The sequence below is a fragment of the Sorex fumeus genome, unplaced genomic scaffold (genome assembly GCF_029834395.1).
Source record: "Sorex fumeus unplaced genomic scaffold, SorFum_2.1 ptg000044l, whole genome shotgun sequence".
Taxonomy (NCBI): Eukaryota; Metazoa; Chordata; class Mammalia; order Eulipotyphla; family Soricidae; genus Sorex; species Sorex fumeus.
Window position 1 is genome coordinate 34,915,001 of NW_026606101.1, and position 18,345 is coordinate 34,933,345.

At 38.3% G+C, this 18,345-nt stretch overlaps 1 protein-coding gene across 1 annotated transcript in view; it reads right to left on the bottom strand.

Moving 5' to 3' along the window:
• Positions 1-18,345, bottom strand: part of KIF16B (kinesin family member 16B) — a 327,590-nt gene that overhangs the window by 68,134 nt on the left and 241,111 nt on the right. Inside the window, exon 23 of the mRNA XM_056122148.1 lies at positions 8,085-8,207. Within this exon, the coding sequence (XP_055978123.1) occupies positions 8,085-8,207 (123 nt within the window). The remainder of the gene's footprint in view (positions 1-8,084; positions 8,208-18,345) is intronic.

Sequence of the window (18,345 nt, forward strand, 5' to 3'; positions counted from 1 at the left end):
TCTTCTCAAAACCTTTTCATATTTACTACATTTTCCTCAGTCAGTACTAATGTATGGGCAAGTACCTCCCCAAGGTTGGCCTCACATCATTCATCCCTACACTTAGCTGACTCTTGAGTTCATGAATTGATTATCTTTTATATTACTGTCTTATACCTTTTCCTTTTAGCAAATTCCTTTAGGAGAGAAGTATTTCAAGGTGTTTCCTATTAACTTCAGGGCCTTATTGTTTCTCAGTATTATGGTCCTTTGAAAACTCAAACTTGGAATAAAAGTCAAGGAAGTAGGCTGGAGCTGCACCCCCTTGAACAATTGTCATTTAAATCATGTCTACTAAGTAGATAAGAAGTTCCTGAGCCCAAGAGTTCAAGCCAACTCTGCACTGCAACAGACCCCTGAAAAACAAGTCCACTCACTATAGAAAATTTTTCAGTAGCTCCAGGGTGAAGATGCTGGGCCTCAGCCAAAGCAGTTTCCATGCTAGTTCATGAGAAGGAAAGGGTCCAAATTCAAATCTGAAATTTGGCCCTGCTGTTTGTGGATTGAAGGTCTATGTAATTCAGAGAGTAAAGATTCCTGAAAGTAGGAGACCCTGGCAAATATAAAATTAGAGAGCCTTTTTGGCCAGGAAATTCTTTTGTGGACAAAAGTTGTGGACAATTCAGAATGACAACATAAGCATTTTTTTTTCTTGTCCAGTCTTTTGTATAGTAGTTATGGCACCAGCAAAGCATGCAGTCCTTCATAGACTCAGTTTCTGACCCTGGCATGCTATGAGTAAAGGAACCAACAGCTCACTGCTACGTAATATCATACTAACTTACAGTGATGCAAAATCATATGGGCACTCTGATTGACCAAAATCTCAGCCTTCTGCATTAACGAGAATTAACAAATTCTTCATACTCTAATTCCAGTACTTACCAAGTAGGGATTATTTATTTTAGTACTATTTATGTAAGTGTAGTATACTCACAGGAAGAATCATTTAAAGTTGTGGACAATTCAGAATGACAACATAAGCATTTTTTTTTCTTCAAATTACCCAGACATTCAGAGGCAAAACACGGAAGACAAACTAGAGAATGGAATAATAAAACACTCTGGAGTGAATTAGACCTGGATTCTGACTTTTAGACTAGTCACTTATTAACGGTCTGACTTTGGTTAAATAATAGGATGAATCATAGTCTACTCCCTTTATCTGTAAAGTGAGACCACGGCATCTTTCATGTGGATGGACTAGATGGACTATAAAAACATGAAGCAGCTTGCAGTGTCTGGGTACTCCATCAATGATAACCCCTCACACTGTAGCCATGTTCCTAAATGTAGGTTTTTTTTATTATGCAGTATTGAAAGGCCAGGGGGAATCCATGTACAATTACTAAACACAGGAATTTCAAGCCTTTTCAAAATACATTTTTAGAATAAATTTCGGTCTAGGAAGATATATAAAATTAAAATCTTGAAATTAAGGAAGAGAAACTATATTAGTATTTTTCAATAGGGGATAAACTAATGTGGAATGGAAGTTCAAGTTATGAGCACAAAGAGAAAATTTTGCATTCATGATTTAGTCATCTTCATCATTTCTCATATGTGCTTAACACAACTGGCCAAGTAAAAGCAACATAAAAATTAGTGGCTTTGTTGAAATTGGAGATGGGAGTGTTTTCCTTATTTATTTTAGTGAAAGACAAAATTCTCAAAAAAGTGTGGTGGGGTTCTTTTTTTTAAAAAAGGATAAAATATGTGCTGCTTCAATCCTCAATTTTTTCTCCTATTATTTATGTTTGGAGATAGTTAATATTTGAATCTGGATGGATCACAGCATATACAACAATCCATTTGTCTCAGCCATGCTAATCCTTACACAGGGAGATAATCTATCAAGTTACTAATAAGCAGAGATTCAGAAGGCAACACATACATCCTTCCAAACATTTAAATTCTATCAAGTTGGGAGTATTTCTAGAAGATGTATATGTGCATAGCTTATCTAATAGACTGGAATGGTTCTTATATCTGTTCTGCCAAATAAAGAGAAATTTCTCTAACTATAAATTCGATTGCTTCAACTCGTCAACTGCAAATTTTCTGGGCACTTTATCTTAACGTTTCCTGGCAGGTCTACCATATCCTACAAATCCTCCTGTTTGTCAAAGTCTAACAATAGCCCCCAATTTTAAAATGTGTCTGTGACTTGGTCATAATTAATATTATTAAAGAGTCAGAACATACTGAAAATTATAGAAATAATTGGTAAAGGGCAAATATTTGGAACACAAAAATAGTTCAACACTAAAATAAATGTCAACTTCAGAAAAATACAGAAAGTAGTGGTATTTCACGGTCCTCCCGTTGTTCATCGATTTGCTCAAGCAGGCCCAGTAACGTCTCCATCCTGAGACTTGTTGTTACTGTATTTAGCATATCGAATACATCACGGGTAGCTTGCCAGGCTTTGCTGTGCGGGCGAGGTACTCTTGGTAGCTTGCCGGGCTCTCCGAGAGGGTCGGAGGAATCAAACTCCGGTTGACCACGTTGGCTGCGTGCAAGGCAAACGCCCTACCCATTGTGCTATCACTCCAGCCCAGTGGTATTTAGAAGGTATAAAATTGAGCAAACATGGGAATCAGTATTTCAAGAAGCTTAGATATGACACGGTCATTTGGTATCTGGAGCTACTTACAACTGTAGGGCATTGAGCAAATCACTTTAAATTTCCTAGTTCATTCAATGTACATAATACCCTGTAAAACATTTTGTACATTTATGGAAATTTCTAGCAAAGTGCTGTGTATGAAGAAGGTGCTTCATAGATGTTCATAGTAAATTCTCTTGAAGAGAGATTGCAAACTCAGTTGCCTATTGGGAGTAGTTAGGAATAAGCTTCAAGAGATCTAATGAGTGTAAGATAACAGAAGAAATAATGGAAGTCTATGCATTAGCAATTCTTGAGCAAATTCAATTTTGTTACAAAGGATGGATGAAGCTCCTAAGGCCTGAGGTCAGTAAGTAAGCAAGCTGGAAACTTTTGAGATAAAAATAAGTCTCAGAGACTGTCTCAATAAGGATAACAACCAAGTATCTTATGACACAACAGAAATAAGACACATGTGGACAACCTACAAGATAGTCACCGTCACTGTCACTGTCCTCCTGTTGTTCATCAATTTGCTCAAGCAGGCCCAGTAACGTCTCCATTTTTTGAGACTTGTTGTTACTGTGTTTGGCATGTTTACCGAGAGTATCTCACCTGCATGGCATAGCCTGCCAAGCTACGAGATAGTCAGGTAGAATAAATAAATATGCTGGAACAGACATGATGCTATTGTTTTGCTTTTTGGGTCACACCCGGCGATTCACAGGGGTTACTCCTGGCTCTGTACGCAAGAATTACTCCTGGCGGTGCTCAGGGGATCATAAGGGATGCTGGGAATCGAACCCGGGTCAGCTGCGTGCAAGGCAAACGCCCTACCTGCTGTGCTATCGCTCTAGCCCCATGATGTTATTTTTAAAGTATTAGTCATAAACATGCCTATTCAGGGCTGATAACTACCTCAATACTTAACTGATCACCCTCAACAACAACTGCGCTGGAGGTGAAGGTTGAAGGCTGGGCTTTCAGGAGAATACGCCCCTCTCGGAGAGCCCAGCAAGCTACCAAGAGTATCCTGCCTGCACGGCAGAGCCTGGCAAGCTCCCCGTGGTGTATTCAATATGCCAAACACAGTAACAAGTCTCAAAATGGAGACGTTACTGGGCCTGCTCGAGTAAATCGATGAACAATGGGAGGACAGTGGCAGTGACTCCTAGGGTCAGACATTTGTCTATGGAGCAAGCATGTTCTGCTCTGAGTCCTTAGAATCCGTTAAGGTCACTTGTAAGATCTGGAAACAAGAGATGAATATGATGTGACTCTGGGGATGAGGTCGCCTGCATACTGGCTTGCCCTACCTCACAGTGTCCCTCCCTCTCCTAAATTGTTCTTGTATGTTTAAACATTTAATCACACTTAATTTTGTTAAACTATATGATCAAGCGATTCATTTGATATGTGGGCATTTAAATATGGCAGAGTGATAACATCCCTTTGGACAATCTACATGTCAGGAGATGAGAAACTATTGGCAAAGTACAGGGTAGGAGGTCCACAAATGTGGTACGTTTCCCACACGCACATCACAGCACAGCACCACTCTCTTCCGACCAGCCCTGCCCAGACAGGTTACGTTAACCTCAGTTTAGAAATAACACACGGTAAGGCTGCATGGCTTGCCAAGCAACATCTGAAGGAAAATGGATGGAAAGGATAGTGATATGTATACATATAACCCAGCAGTATACTTGTGGCAACTAAATTTCTTAAGTTTGGCTACGTCACTATTTTTGCTCTATTTGTTGAGGGGACAGACATTATGTTCATGTTTGTTTGTAGGACTGAGCCCTGTGATGGGTATCCTTGCCAGAAAGCAAGATTCTCAGCAAACCTACTGGAGCAGGCAAGGGACGACCTTTCCAAGGAGGAACTAGGAGTTCCCTAGGCAAATGTTAACTGCGTATTCCGGTACTAAAGATTACAGCAGTAGGGTAAGTACAAAAAGAAGCAGAACAATCACATGCTCTCAGAACGTGGCTTTGGTGAGTTGAAAGAAAGCAAAATTCTTTATTTGTATGCAATCTGTAAACAAATTCATCTTTTAAAATAATTCTTCATTGCTCATTTCTTAAGTCACATAAATGAGAACTATTTAAGTTATATTTTATAATGGTTACATTGATCTATTAAAATCTACGTGCCAACTAAAATCATTCAATGATCTCCAGTCTTTATTCTCTTATTTATGGATATGTTTTATGGAAAACAGAATGGAGGCTACTTAGAAAACAAAAATATAGCACCAGAGAGATAGTACGGGAGTTAAGGCGTATGCCTTGCATCTTAATCCTTTAGTTTTCAGTCTGATTGCTGACACTGTATATTGTCCCCTGAGCCCTACCAGGAATGGTCTTTGAGCACAGAGCCAGGAGTAATCCCTGAGCACCACCAGTTATGACCCCCAAACAAAAGCATATAAAAGATCTAAAACTATAACTGTTATATGTATGACCCAGCAACTCTGTGTATATGTTCAAGGGAAATAAAAGAAAAGAGTTCAAAGATATCTCTGTATTCCCATAGTTATTAGGGCTTTCATTTGCAATAGCCATGATACAACTTAAGTATAGAACGGATGAATGGATAATGACAATACATGATATATATTTAATAAAATCTTGTTCAGACACAAAAAGCATTGGATAACACTGGGTTGTCCTTCCTGCTCCCACAGGGAGCTTAAGGTTTATTGGGCTACTCCCACAACGGTGCGACTGAGGCACACCCAATTGCACCAGGCACTAATAATCCCAAATTGCTTTTCTCTTTCCTTTATGTCATTTGCATGGATTATTTAGCAATGTTCTTTTTATATAGACACAGGAAGATAGTTGATGCTATGCTATGTAACATGGGAGTTAATTGACTCCAAAATAATATTTACTCCTGAGCATCTGTATTTACTAGACTTAAGCCTCCATTGCCCTTAGTTCCTAGCACTCCAAGAGCAGGGTTTTGACAAGGGACTGGATAGACCCAGGACAAGCTGTGAGCTACTCTGGCATTGAAATGCACCAGGCCAAGTGCCATAATACTTAACTGTAAATTAAGAGCATGGTCATGGACAAACTCTGTCATGACCTCAAAAGAAATAACTGAATGAGGACCCTGCTGGGGTTAGGAAAGACTAACCTGGCCTGAGGACTGTGGTCTGGAATATCGAATGAGAGATAAACCCAGGAAATGCCAGACTTAATTTATCTCTTACTGTGCTCAAACAAAACGACATTGTTAGAAATATTGTAAGAAGTAAATTTACTAAAACTGTTTAAATGGATTACTAGCTAAGGAAAGGAAAAAGCAATACACCCTGGATGGAATCCTGCCCTTTGGCAGATCTCCTAGTTATCTTGAGTAATCTCTTTAGATGAGATTTATCCTTGAGTTAATCTCCTGAAGGAGCAGTGGCTACTTCTTTTTGTTGTTGTGATAATGTTCAACTCCACCTTTGCATCACTACCTTACAATGCTGAAGACTAGATGCTGAAGACTAGACCCTGAGGACTAGATGTTGAGGACAAGAAGGTCGATGAAGAGGTGTTGATGACGAGAGGAGGAGAACTGAGACTTTGGAGACTTTGAGGTCTGTGAGAAGGCTAGGATGATGGAACTCTTATGACCCGGAATGCGACCAAAATGATGACTATGATTACGCCATGAAGGGAGAGCTCGGACAACGCCAGGGAGAAGAGAGAAATAAACTGACAAAGGACCAGCCTGGGGTCTGATTCCTGTTTCTCTGTCCAGTGCCCGTCACTAGCCCATGGTTGATCCTGGAGAGGTGGCTCTTGGCCACTGAACTCTCTAAGTCCTGCATGCCCTGCCTGTTTGGGCCCACCATTTTCCTTCTTTTCTTTCATTGGAAACAGAAAGAAGGAAGGAAATCACAACATGGATGGATCTTCGGGGCATAATAAAAAGGGGACTCACACTGAAAAGAGACAAATGCTACATGATATAACACATGTAGAACCTTAAAAAAGCTGGAAGTAGGCATCAAATTAGGTTAGAATGAAGTAAAATATTGGATCAAAGGCATGACATAACATTGCAATTTAAAAAAAAAAAACCAGAAATTGGCAGCAAAATTCACCACCACATATACTATGTCTCAACTGAAACAACATACATAAATTAATGTCCACACATTTTTCAAAAGGGAAAATTTGCATGCAGAAATAAGAATTGAGGAAGCCTGGTAAAACAGAAAAGTAAATTGCTTCTTCAGGAAGATTGGAAGAATATGCATACCTAACAGGAGGAATTTCTGGGGAGAGCATATCCCCTGAGGTCTCCCGGATTCTGCAGGAGGCAGGCAGGGCTGGTCTCAGGCTCCTTCCACCCACTCCAGGGGACAGCAGCTCCCCGCTGGCTGAGAGCTTCCTATACTGTTCTTAGTTCCACTGTTCTCTGAATAAAGGCCTCAGCTAAGACCAACTTTGGAAGCCACTGATTTTGTCCAATTCCCCTCACTGACCAGTGAAGAAGAAGAGGATCAGAAAAGTTAAAAGACTGGCTCACCCCCCAGTCCCCCTCCCAAAAAAAAACTGTAGTAGAATCAGAATCTAAAGAATTTGGCATCACGATTCTAATCTCACATTTGTCTGACCAAGAACACGGAAAAGAACACCTTTCTGAAGCCAAATACTGGTGACCCCTTGTGGACATCATTGAATCAACACCTTTGTCAACCCTTGAAAATGAACAAGTATAATTTATTATTAATTCCTTCAAAAGAGGATGGGATGGCATCCAGTGATATTTAATGAGGCATTATGAGTCAATGTAAATAAATTACAAATAAGATGAAGTCATTTTTTTCGGAAAGTATGATGTAAGGAAATAAGCATCTCTCTTCCTAAAAGTTTGCATAAATCAAATACTTAAAAAAAAATAGGAAAACTTCCTGAAAATAGAAACAAGCATGAAAATAGCAAGAGTAACAATGACAGCAGCTATAGTACATTGTCTTTTACATACCAGACATCCTTTGTATGCACAGATAAAAATATTTTATGTGATGTAAATAATATCATGCCTTACATTAGAGATGTGAATACTAAACCTAGGCCTCTGGGCAGGGTGATCAAGTATCTTGGTTTTCCTGGTTTGACAGGGTTTTCCAGTGCATGGAACTGTCAATGCTGAACACGGAAAGAACCTGGGCAATCTGGGATGGCTGGTCACTCTCCATGGGGGCTGACATGTGACAGGAACTTTCACATCTGATTCTCCAGTTATCATTCCATGGAAGACAACCTTTCACATACATACTGATTTAAATAAGGGAAATGACTGTATTTTATAGAACAGGCTATTCACATGTTGTATCTGATTATAAAAAATGGGGCGGGGGCAGAGGCAGCCTGCATAATCTTAAATCTCCATTCCTCCAGAGGAATAAAGAAAGAACACTTACCTTGACCTCAAACTCGAAGTGCTCATCTTTCCCTTGCCCGCAGAGGACGTAGCGTGGAATACTAATTTTAATTGGATCCTTCAGGTCGTCTGGATTTGCTCCCAGAGAGCGAGAAACCATCCGCTATCAAAGGCACATCAGACAAGAAGAACAAAGAGAAATCAGGATCACTCTGCTGCAAATACCCTGCCTGGCCAGGCAGGAGAAAATGTGTTTCAAGTAGAGAAAAGAGCATCAAACCAGGAGAGTTTATTTAGAAAAATGATGGCTTCCTTTGAAAAAGAAATGCTAAGTCCCTTATAACAAAAGACCATTTCTTTAGGTATGCCATTCCACAGTTAGGGCAAAAGCACTTCAAAATGTTGTGTGCCTTTGAAGTTCCTTTCAATTTACAAGAACAAGTGAAACAAGGTCCAGATTACATATTCCAACTTAAAAAAATCATGGTGTACCAGATTCCTTTCTGAAAAGTCTTGATCATCTGACAAGCTTCTTTCTCCTTCACAGACTATCAAATTGCTGAACATTAAGCTCCAAAGGCTGGAGATTTAGTTCAAATTTACTTCATTTTTAACTTGTAGGCATTTTTGTAAACCAGTGTAGTGCAGGAAGTCCTTCAAATTATAATTAAAACACATCTCAAATATTTTCCCCAGGCTCCATTTGACTAATAATCAACTTGGCTCTACAACATTTATAGTTGGGATGGTAGAAAGCCGGAAAGATTTGAACAAGAGGCACGAAAAAAATTCTTCAAAATGAGTTCTGCTGAGTGTGAAGAGAAGAAAATCTGAACAATGCTTATCATCAGCACTAACCTGGGGTTTTCGAAAACAGAAGAGAGTGTCTTTTGAAGCAATAGCAGCAAATATTATAATCACAATTATAAGTAGCATTTATTGAATACATTCTACGTACAAATAACTTAAAATAAAGCACATATGCTTTATTTCTTTAATCTGCACAGTTCCCCTGTGGGGCAACATCCTGTACCAAACTCTATCAAATAAAAAGGTCCACGGTGGAAAATTTAGGCCATACTGATATTATGCAACTTTAAAATAGTATTATCATTTAAGGTAAACTGAGCTAATACACCAATATATATGTAACTCTGAAAAGTGGAGAACTCCAAAATTATTCAGTGAAACCCATTTATCTGAGTAAAAGGAAAACTTGGGAGTTCAGTTCCTGGCACTATACAGTTCCCCGAGCATCAAGTGTGAGAGACCCCAAGCACGGAGAACTTCTCAGTGTGGCCCTTCCCTCCCAACACACAAAAATAATAAAAAGTAAAGAGGCAGGCAGCAAGTTCCCTGTCTTTCAAGCAGGATCCTTGAACCTCAGATCCTCAGGCAAATGTAATATGGAAGGTACAACCAAGCTGCACTTTGAAAACTCAGGTTTCTGGGTAATTGTGGGAAGGCATATAATTTGTCTCAAATTACTGCTTTCATCTAACCGATAGAATACACATTTTGGCATGATATGAAGGCATCAAGGAATTTAAGAGCATCTTAATTTTTCCCCCTGTATGCCTGGTCACTCAAAATGAGAACCATTAATTTTAATCTCACTAGTGCACCTATTTAGCTGTCCCCGATGTCAGAAACCATCTGAGAAATTCTTCTGAAGGAGGGTTTCTCCATGTGTGTATTTCTAACGTCCGTATTTAAACCCACTGACAATATTTATCCTAATTTGCTTTAAATATAGACACTTCCTGAAACATGGAATTGGTCTATCTCTTATAAGGTAAAAATGAAGAGAACTAATTTTGTGGCTTCATCTATTTTCAAAGGCATTTCATGTTAAGGAGGACCCGACCTGCAAATGCCATGGTTCAATGGCCCAACTCCAGGCTCTGCTAAAGCCCTGATTCCTCTACGTCAAGCTTAATCACTGTGTTTTTCAAGTAGGAACATAATCTTTTTTTCAGATCTGACACGACTGCCTAGAAACAGCTTGCTGCAGTGTGCTGGAAGCGGAGCTGGAGGGAGAAGCCCAGCTCTGAGGCTGGAAAAAACACCTCAGCAGAGGGCATGCGGCTGGAGGGACTTCCATCAACAGGAATCACAGATAATACTAATTGGGAAGGCAAGAGTCATTACTCTATCTGCTACAGAATCTCGATTCGCCCTACTCTGCCGAGTAGACGGTACATGGCCAGCTCCAAAGCTAATAAGATTTTCTCCAGTGAGAAGCGTTGAATTCAGAGGCATGAGTGAATAAAAGGAAGAGAGAAAAAGCAGTTACATCTTCCTTCAACCCACCTGCAACAGAAATAGTGAAAAACCTCTTAAGGCATCAAAAGACCTTGTTAAAGAACTTTCATCCCCATGCTTGCAATTCTTCGTACTGGATCCCTATCACGTTAGGCACGTGGCGGCCAAAACCCACACGTCTGCAAGACAGCAACTCTGAAAGGTAAATGGCAAGTGTTGTTTGCCACGACCTCTACACAGACACCTGTACTGTTGGGATCATTGTGTATCAAGGGATTATTGTAAGGAGTGATGACGATACACCAACAAGCTTTCACACCCTTGAAACTGTTCGCAAACGACCTGCTTCTGGGAAGAAATCACTGAAAATAAACTTGGGATCTCGAGCAGTATGCCCTTCAGACTAGAAAAAGAAAACGAGAAGATTCAGAATCCAAACCTGAGCTTTAGGGACTGGGCTTTGAGTAAGTTACTCAGTAGCTCAGCATCACTGTGTCTGTGGGGATGGGCATGTGGAAATAGCTTGAGAGGATGTCGGGGTTCAACTATGAACTAGGCAGGGTTCTGCCTGGTGGTACCACTAGTTCAAGGCTGACTTTGACAAGTAAACTAATCAATACATCAGTTTTAGAAATGTGTATTAGGACACACAGAGAGAAAGGAAACATACCTGCTGTCTAAATGACTCAAATTTTACTGTGGAAGATCTAGAGTAAAAACTGTCCTTGATATATATTCTATCAACTAAGCAACAGAGGTTGATCTTGATCTTCCTAAAGGTACAGTGAGCATATACAGGCAAATAATACACTGGTCACTGTCACTGTCCTCCCGTTCATCAATTTGCTTGAGCGCGTCCAGTAACATTGTGAGATTTGTTACTATGTTTGGCATATCAGGTAGCTTGCCAGGTTTTGCTGTGTGGAAGAGATATTCTCGGTATCTTGTGGGGCTCTGTGAGAGGGGTTGAGGAATTGAAGGCAGAGGAATCTAACTTGGGTCAGCCCGGCTGGCGATGTGCAAGGCAAACGCCCTACCCGCTGTGCTATTGCTCCAGCCCAATACACTAGTATCTTTTATTAAGCACCAACTCCTCGTTATAGGGTCAGGTCCTGGAAAAGCAAAGTAACTTACATAATAAACTTCCAGTCATTTTTAATATTATTACATTCTGATTGTTTTTTTTTCCCTCACTCTAATGGGAGTCCTACTGTAACGTTTGAAAATGCTACCTTATAGGTATTTCTTTATAAGGTAGCTTTCATATTGCTTAAGATTATAACTGATAGTTTGATCATTTCATGGGCATTTTATATTTGGAAAATTTTCTATTTCTAAGCAGATGAAATCAGTCTCTAATGAAAAAAGAAAGTTAATTAAATCTCTGGTTCATAAACTCTTAAAAATGTATCTGCTTTGATGTTTTAACTAGACATATGAGTTAAGTAGGGGCCAGTTAGCTAGAGGAAACTGGATCTTACTCTATTTACACAGCCCACCTGAACTTAGGACAGCACCTGTATGTGTGCCCAGGAAATGGTTCCACACCTGATAACTGGTTTGTAGGAGCCGGTGAAATAGCACAACTGCAGGGCAGTTACCCTGAAAGCAGCTGACCCAGGGTTGATCCTAGGCATCCCATATGGTCTTTGGAGCATCACCAGTAGTAATCCCTGAGTGCAGAGTCAGGAGTAACCCTTGAGCATTGCCAGGTATAGTCCCATACAAAACAAAACAAAAATATGCCCCAAACAACAACAACAAAAAATGGTTTACGGCACTCAATTTATCAAGGGCAGAGGCTGGCTGGGTATGGAAGCTGATGCTGACATATATATTATGTGCAAGAAATCTTCCCTATCATTAACAGTAATGTGAATTATGGTACTTCAAAGGAAGGAAAGAAGGAAAGAAATAAGGAAGGAAGCAGAGAGGAAGGGAGGGGGTGGGAGGGAGGGAGAATAGAAAGAAAAAGAGTAATAAAAGGAAAGAAGGAGAGAGAGAGAGAGAGAGAGAGAGAGAGAGAGAGAGAGAGAGAGAGAGAGAGAATAAATTATTCTATATGGGATGCAAGAGGCACTTTCCCAGTTAGTATCAGAAATTGTGTTAAAGTCCCTCAGTATAATCTATGGGCACAGCTCACTTCAATCTCACTGATTTCATAATAATTGAAGACTAAGTGTAGGTAGAGAAATGAATAACTAAAATAAGATAGGGATCTGCAGACATTTGAACAAAAATATAAATAGATGAACAGGGAAAAATCAAGAGTGTGTGTTTCCATCAAATCACTGCTGCTATGTAATTTTCAAAAATTGCTTTTTGAAGTCAATATCATAAGAAATGTAAAGTTCTCAGATACACTCTAAAAGAGTCCTGACATTCTCCTAAACTATGTTTATAATGGGAAGGGAGGAAAATGAAATGTCTCTAAAATTAATTTTATTTGAAGGTAGATATATTTTGAATATCTTTAAGTTTCACATTAGACAAGTAAATGTGTGCTATATATTACACACCATTATTTTTCAATGTTTTTACATTTCTGTGTAATTATTTATTTTGGAATAAGTCACAATTTCTCTACATGTTGTAGAAGATTCTGACTTGCTGTAACATTGCAGTCTAAGGCAAGAAGCATGAAAAAGGCTCTGTATTTAAAAGCAAATCTTGCAGTACATCTGGCAGAGAGAAATATGTTAAGATACTTCAAAGAACTTTAAATGCACTGTAGAGTGTTCAATTAGAAATAAAAGGTCAATCAAAAGCTCAATCCAATCCATAACCTGGATTACATTTCTAATGTTCTGGGTAAACACATATGCTATTTTATCATTTTAGAGGGAAAGTATTGGATTTTGGAAATACTTATAGTAAGTTCCCAGCCATTAAAAACAAACAAACAAACAACCTCCCCCCCCCACACACAACACAGGTTACATTTGTAATATTTAGAGTACAATCTTCTCTTCCTACTTAAGCTATCTCCTTCAAAGGGGGAAAAGTAAGAAAATTAATAGAAAGTGGAATTAATTCCACTCAGATCACTGTCAGCATAACAGAGGGCATGGAATTGATGGAATTGACCAATTGTACAGGGAGTCATCAACATACACCCCTAAACACTCTTAATTATGTACCAGATGGCTCAATTCAGTGTACATTCTAACTATGATAAGATCAGACCTAAGGACTGCCTTCTCATAACCTAAAGCCAAATACACAAGTTTTACATTTCAATTATCAACAAAACAGGTCTTTTTTCCCCAGGAAAAAAAAATCAACACTCTTTTCTCTATTCCAATCACAAAATCTGTTTCTAGAATGTGTTTCTAGGTCCTCCTTTTTATAATCACATTCACCATGGTGATAATTCTAATTAGAACTCATTAGATCATTCACCTACTATGCCCCTAGAGACTGTTCTATACTTGTACGCTTGAAAATGGGGTATAAAGCAGACATGGGAAAGATTTACTACACTCTCAAATATGAGTCACATTTTAAGAAATAGGGGACTTGGATTTTTTTTCTTGAAAAGTTTTAATAGTGCCTTTTTATCTTGGGTGTTAGCTCTTTATCAGATGGGTATCGAGTAAATAATTTTTCCCAATCTCTGGGCTGTCTTTGATTAATGGTCACTGTTTCTTCTGAGGTACAGAAGCTTCTTAGTTTAATGTAGCCCTATTTTTTTATATTTGCTTTCACTTGCTTGGTTAATGGTGTTTCATCTTTTTTTTTTTTTTTTTTTTTTTTTTTTTTTTAGTGATCCCTTCTTTTTTATTTTTAAAATTTTATTAGTGAAACACCATGAGGTACAGTTGTAAACTTACAAATTTTTGTGCTTGAGTTTCAGATATACAATGATCCAGTACCCATTCCTCCACCAGTGCCCATTCTCCATCATTTACATTTTTAAAAAATTTTTGTTAGTGAAACAATGGTGTTTCATCTTTGAAGACACCATTAGCTTCAAAAAATGGGGAGAAGAAATGAACAGAAACTCCCTCAAAGAAGAAATACAATGGCCAAAAGACACATGAAAAAATGATCTACATCACTAATCATCAGGGAGATACAAATCAAAACAACAATGAGATATCACCTTTCACCACAGAGACTGTCATATATAAAAAAAAGAGTAAGAGCAATCAGTAGGGAGAAAGGGACTCTCCTTCACTGTTGGGAATGTTGATCAGTTTAACCTTTTGTGGAAAACAATATAGGTATTCTTTAAAAAGCTAGAAATCGAGCTTCCGTTCGATCCAGCAATACCATGTGGGGCCAAAAACACACAGCAAAAATGCCATCTGTACTTCTATGTTCACTGTGGCACTATTCACAGTAGCCAGAATCTGGAAACAACCCAAGTGCCTGAGAATAGACAAGTGGTTAAAGAAACTATGGTACATCTTCACAATGGAAGACTACATAGTTATGAGTAAAAATGAAGTAATGAAATTCGCTTATAAATGAATGGACATGAAGAGTGTCATGCTGAGTGTAATAAGTCAGAAGGAGAGGAACAGACATAAAATGACTGCACTCATTTGTGGGATGTAAAAAAAAGAAAACAAAAAAAAATGATGAGTCTAATATCCAAGAAGAGTAATCTAATATCCAGTAGTAGTCCTCCTGGCCCACGTTTAGAAACATGGGAAGCCTGCTTCAAGTGCCTGGGGAGAAGGCAGTTGAGATAGAGAACGGACCACTATGACAAAGATAGCTGGAAATGATCACTCTGGATAGAACTGTGTGCTGAAAGTAGGTAAAGGGACATACATGATAATCTCTCAGTATCTACACAGCAAACCCTCCCAATGCCCAAAAGGAGAAAGAGAGGAAGGAGAGAGGGAGGGAGAATGGGAGATGGGAGGAAGAGAGAGAGAGAGAGAGAGAGAGAGAGAGAGAGAGAGAGAGAGAGAGAGAGAGAGAGAGAGAGAGAGAGAGAGAGAAAGCTGGGGACATTGGTGGTGGGAAATGTACACAAATGAAGGGATGGTTGTTGGAACATTATGTGACTGAAACCTGATAGTAAACAGCTTTGTAACTGTGTATCTCACAGTGATTAAACAGAAAGGAAGGACAGGACAGGACAGGACAGGACAGGACAGAAAAAGACAGGACAAAATTCAAAACAAAATTGTGTGAACAGGTACAGACTTTGAGCACAGTAGAAAGTCAAGTCAGGTTTATCTTCATTTCCAGAAGGTAGAATCTGCCTCCACATGCTTGAGCTAACAGCACACTATCTTTAAAACTTAATACATACGACTGAACTAGACTTTACTATTGCATATGACTATGTCTGCCATGGATATATCATAATTCTCCCTGAAAAGGTAAGATACAAAATCTTAGATAAAGAAAAATGCTAACTATATTTCACTTTTAAGTTTAAAATACTCATATGAGAAGCAGAGGTAAGGGTTTTCAAATAAAGGAGCATTTCTTTAATTTAAATACTTATCTTCAGAGAAATAAGAGATACCTAGAATAAGAAAAATTATATTGAGCATAAAGTTTGTGAAACATTATTTTGTTTATATAATAGTACATGTTATATACATATTATAAAAGCAATATGTTAGTGCCCTAGGGGTAAATCTGTAAGGTTTATCTAATAATTCCAAACTGTGATTCTAACTGAAAACAATTATTTCTCCAAACCTATCTGAGTTGATCCACATGATTTCAAGATATGAAAATACTGAATATTTGATGAATGTTTCAAACTGAAATTACTGAAAAGGTCACCATCATTTTGTAGATCACAAAAGGCCAATTCCTTTAATGACCTTTGTCTCCAGATAACTCGTTGCAGTTAACTATGTTTTTCTGAGATCTAGTCTTAGTTCAATTTGAACTTGAATTCCAGGAGCAATTGAAGTAGGGGAATTATCTTTATCAGGTTTCTACAGAGAATACGGTCTAAACTTCCAGCTACAGCAAGACTGAGTATATAAATTTATTTGTCCACATCCACACTATGACTATATCAGAACTCTTTTTCTATAAGAGCTAAAAATACAGAAAGCAAAAGGAGGTATAAGTCTGCTCAAGGAAACAACAAAATTTCAAAGACCCTCTAAAGGAATTCTTAACAAACAAAACAGTGATAAATAATCTTTAATTTCTAGAAATTCCATATTCAGCTTCATGCCTCAAAAAAAAAGGTAAATTATAAGGGTGCATTCTTTTTTTGGGAAAATTTTATTTTCATACTGTTGTTCATAGTAATGGTTTACATTAAATATTTCAACACCAGTCCCACCGCCATTACACCTTCTCACCACCATTATTTTGAATTTTCCCGCCATCACTCAAACCAGCTGAAGAGGCAGATGCTAGATAATTTATTTTGTATTGCTTGTTATGAACAGCATAAGATGTTACATGGCTGCAAGAGCAGCCGTGTGCTCCTAGAATTCTAAAATTTTAGATAATTAAGGTCTGGAGAAATCTCTGCATCAAGCTGAGATTCTTTTTGTGTGTCTCTGGATCATGGCCATTACTGAGCTTAAATAGCAGCCGGAGGCAGTTCATGGGCATGACATCCAGGGTCCCATGGTCCCATACAAGGACATATTCTTAACAAGAAATTAGTGGTAGTTTTGAAACTATACTATGTAAGATCCATTAGAAGGACTAAGGGTACTGGAGGATGTGTGAGTGCAGTAACTATCTTCTTTGCAAGTGTGAGACAGAATGGGTAATTTGAATAGATTTGCTTTACTCTGTTATAGTAGGGTTCTATGGATGAAGAGATAGCATGTAGAGATCGCAAGAAAGATTCTAGAAATTCACTGATGTAGAGAACAGTTTCCAATAAATGTACTCTTTTAGTGGAAAATGGTGATCAATTCATCCAAGGAGATGTCAAGCAAAAAATTAATTACAGAACAAATTCTACTAAGTAACTTTAAAGGTCATAGAACATATATTCTTCCTGGTGCCGGCATACTTCCATAGGAAGAAGTCTTAGAGTTTTTATTTAAATTTTATTTTTAATATTGCTGTATACCTTGACATAACATATTTGTAGTGGGCTGAACTACTGGCCCAATTGTTCTCTCTCTAGGAGTACTAAAACTAGTACTAGGAACTGTAGTAGAAACAGACTTTGTCTTGGTTTCCTTGCCCTTTGACTTTGAACTGAACAAGTGACCTGTGTAAACCAATGGGATATTGTATGACATGCTGTATGGCTCCCCTCTACTGCTTCTTTTATCATGACTGTCCTTGACCCCTTAGCAGAGATCCCAAGATGAGACAGACCCTACTGGAGTTGCAGATGATCTAAAGCTGAGGGCAGAACCACCTCTACCTACTTGCAAAAGCTTGCAAGTAAATGTGTGTGTGTGTGTGTGTGTGTGTGTAAAAGCGTGTGTGTGTGTGTGTGTGGCATTTTAAGCAATGTTTCTTGTTTAGCAATAGCTGATTTATAGCACATCAATCACAGACACAAAGTATTTTAAAGAATGAAGCAGAACTGTCTAAAATAAATATTGGAGGCTGTATAAGTAGATTAACAAAATAACATCATTAGAAATTGGTCTATCCAGTAAATCGGTTTGACCATCAAAGGAAGCATTAATATAAAAGTGCTTTAATCTATTTATTATACAAAGCTTTGAATCATCTTGGGAAAAGAATATTCATAAAAGTTAGGATAACTGCTAGGAGATATAAGTATTCTCCTCCAAAAGATATATATGTATATGTATATATATGTGTGTGTCTGCATATATATATATATATATATATATATGAGAAAGGGGAGACAAAGTGTTTTGAAGTATTTTCCAACAAAGACTAAATAAATTCATCCTGCCAACCACATGTCCGTAAAATAGGCAGCTGTGAGCAAAATGGATTTTAATCAAATTCAGATGAGATCACTGTTTCAAAAGCACTCAAAGAAGTATTGTCTAGAATGCATTAACAAGACCCACAATGGAAATGCATGTGGCTCTAATACAACAAAACAAAATGCCATGTAACAAGGTATATATCCCATCCCCTCCACCCCTCAT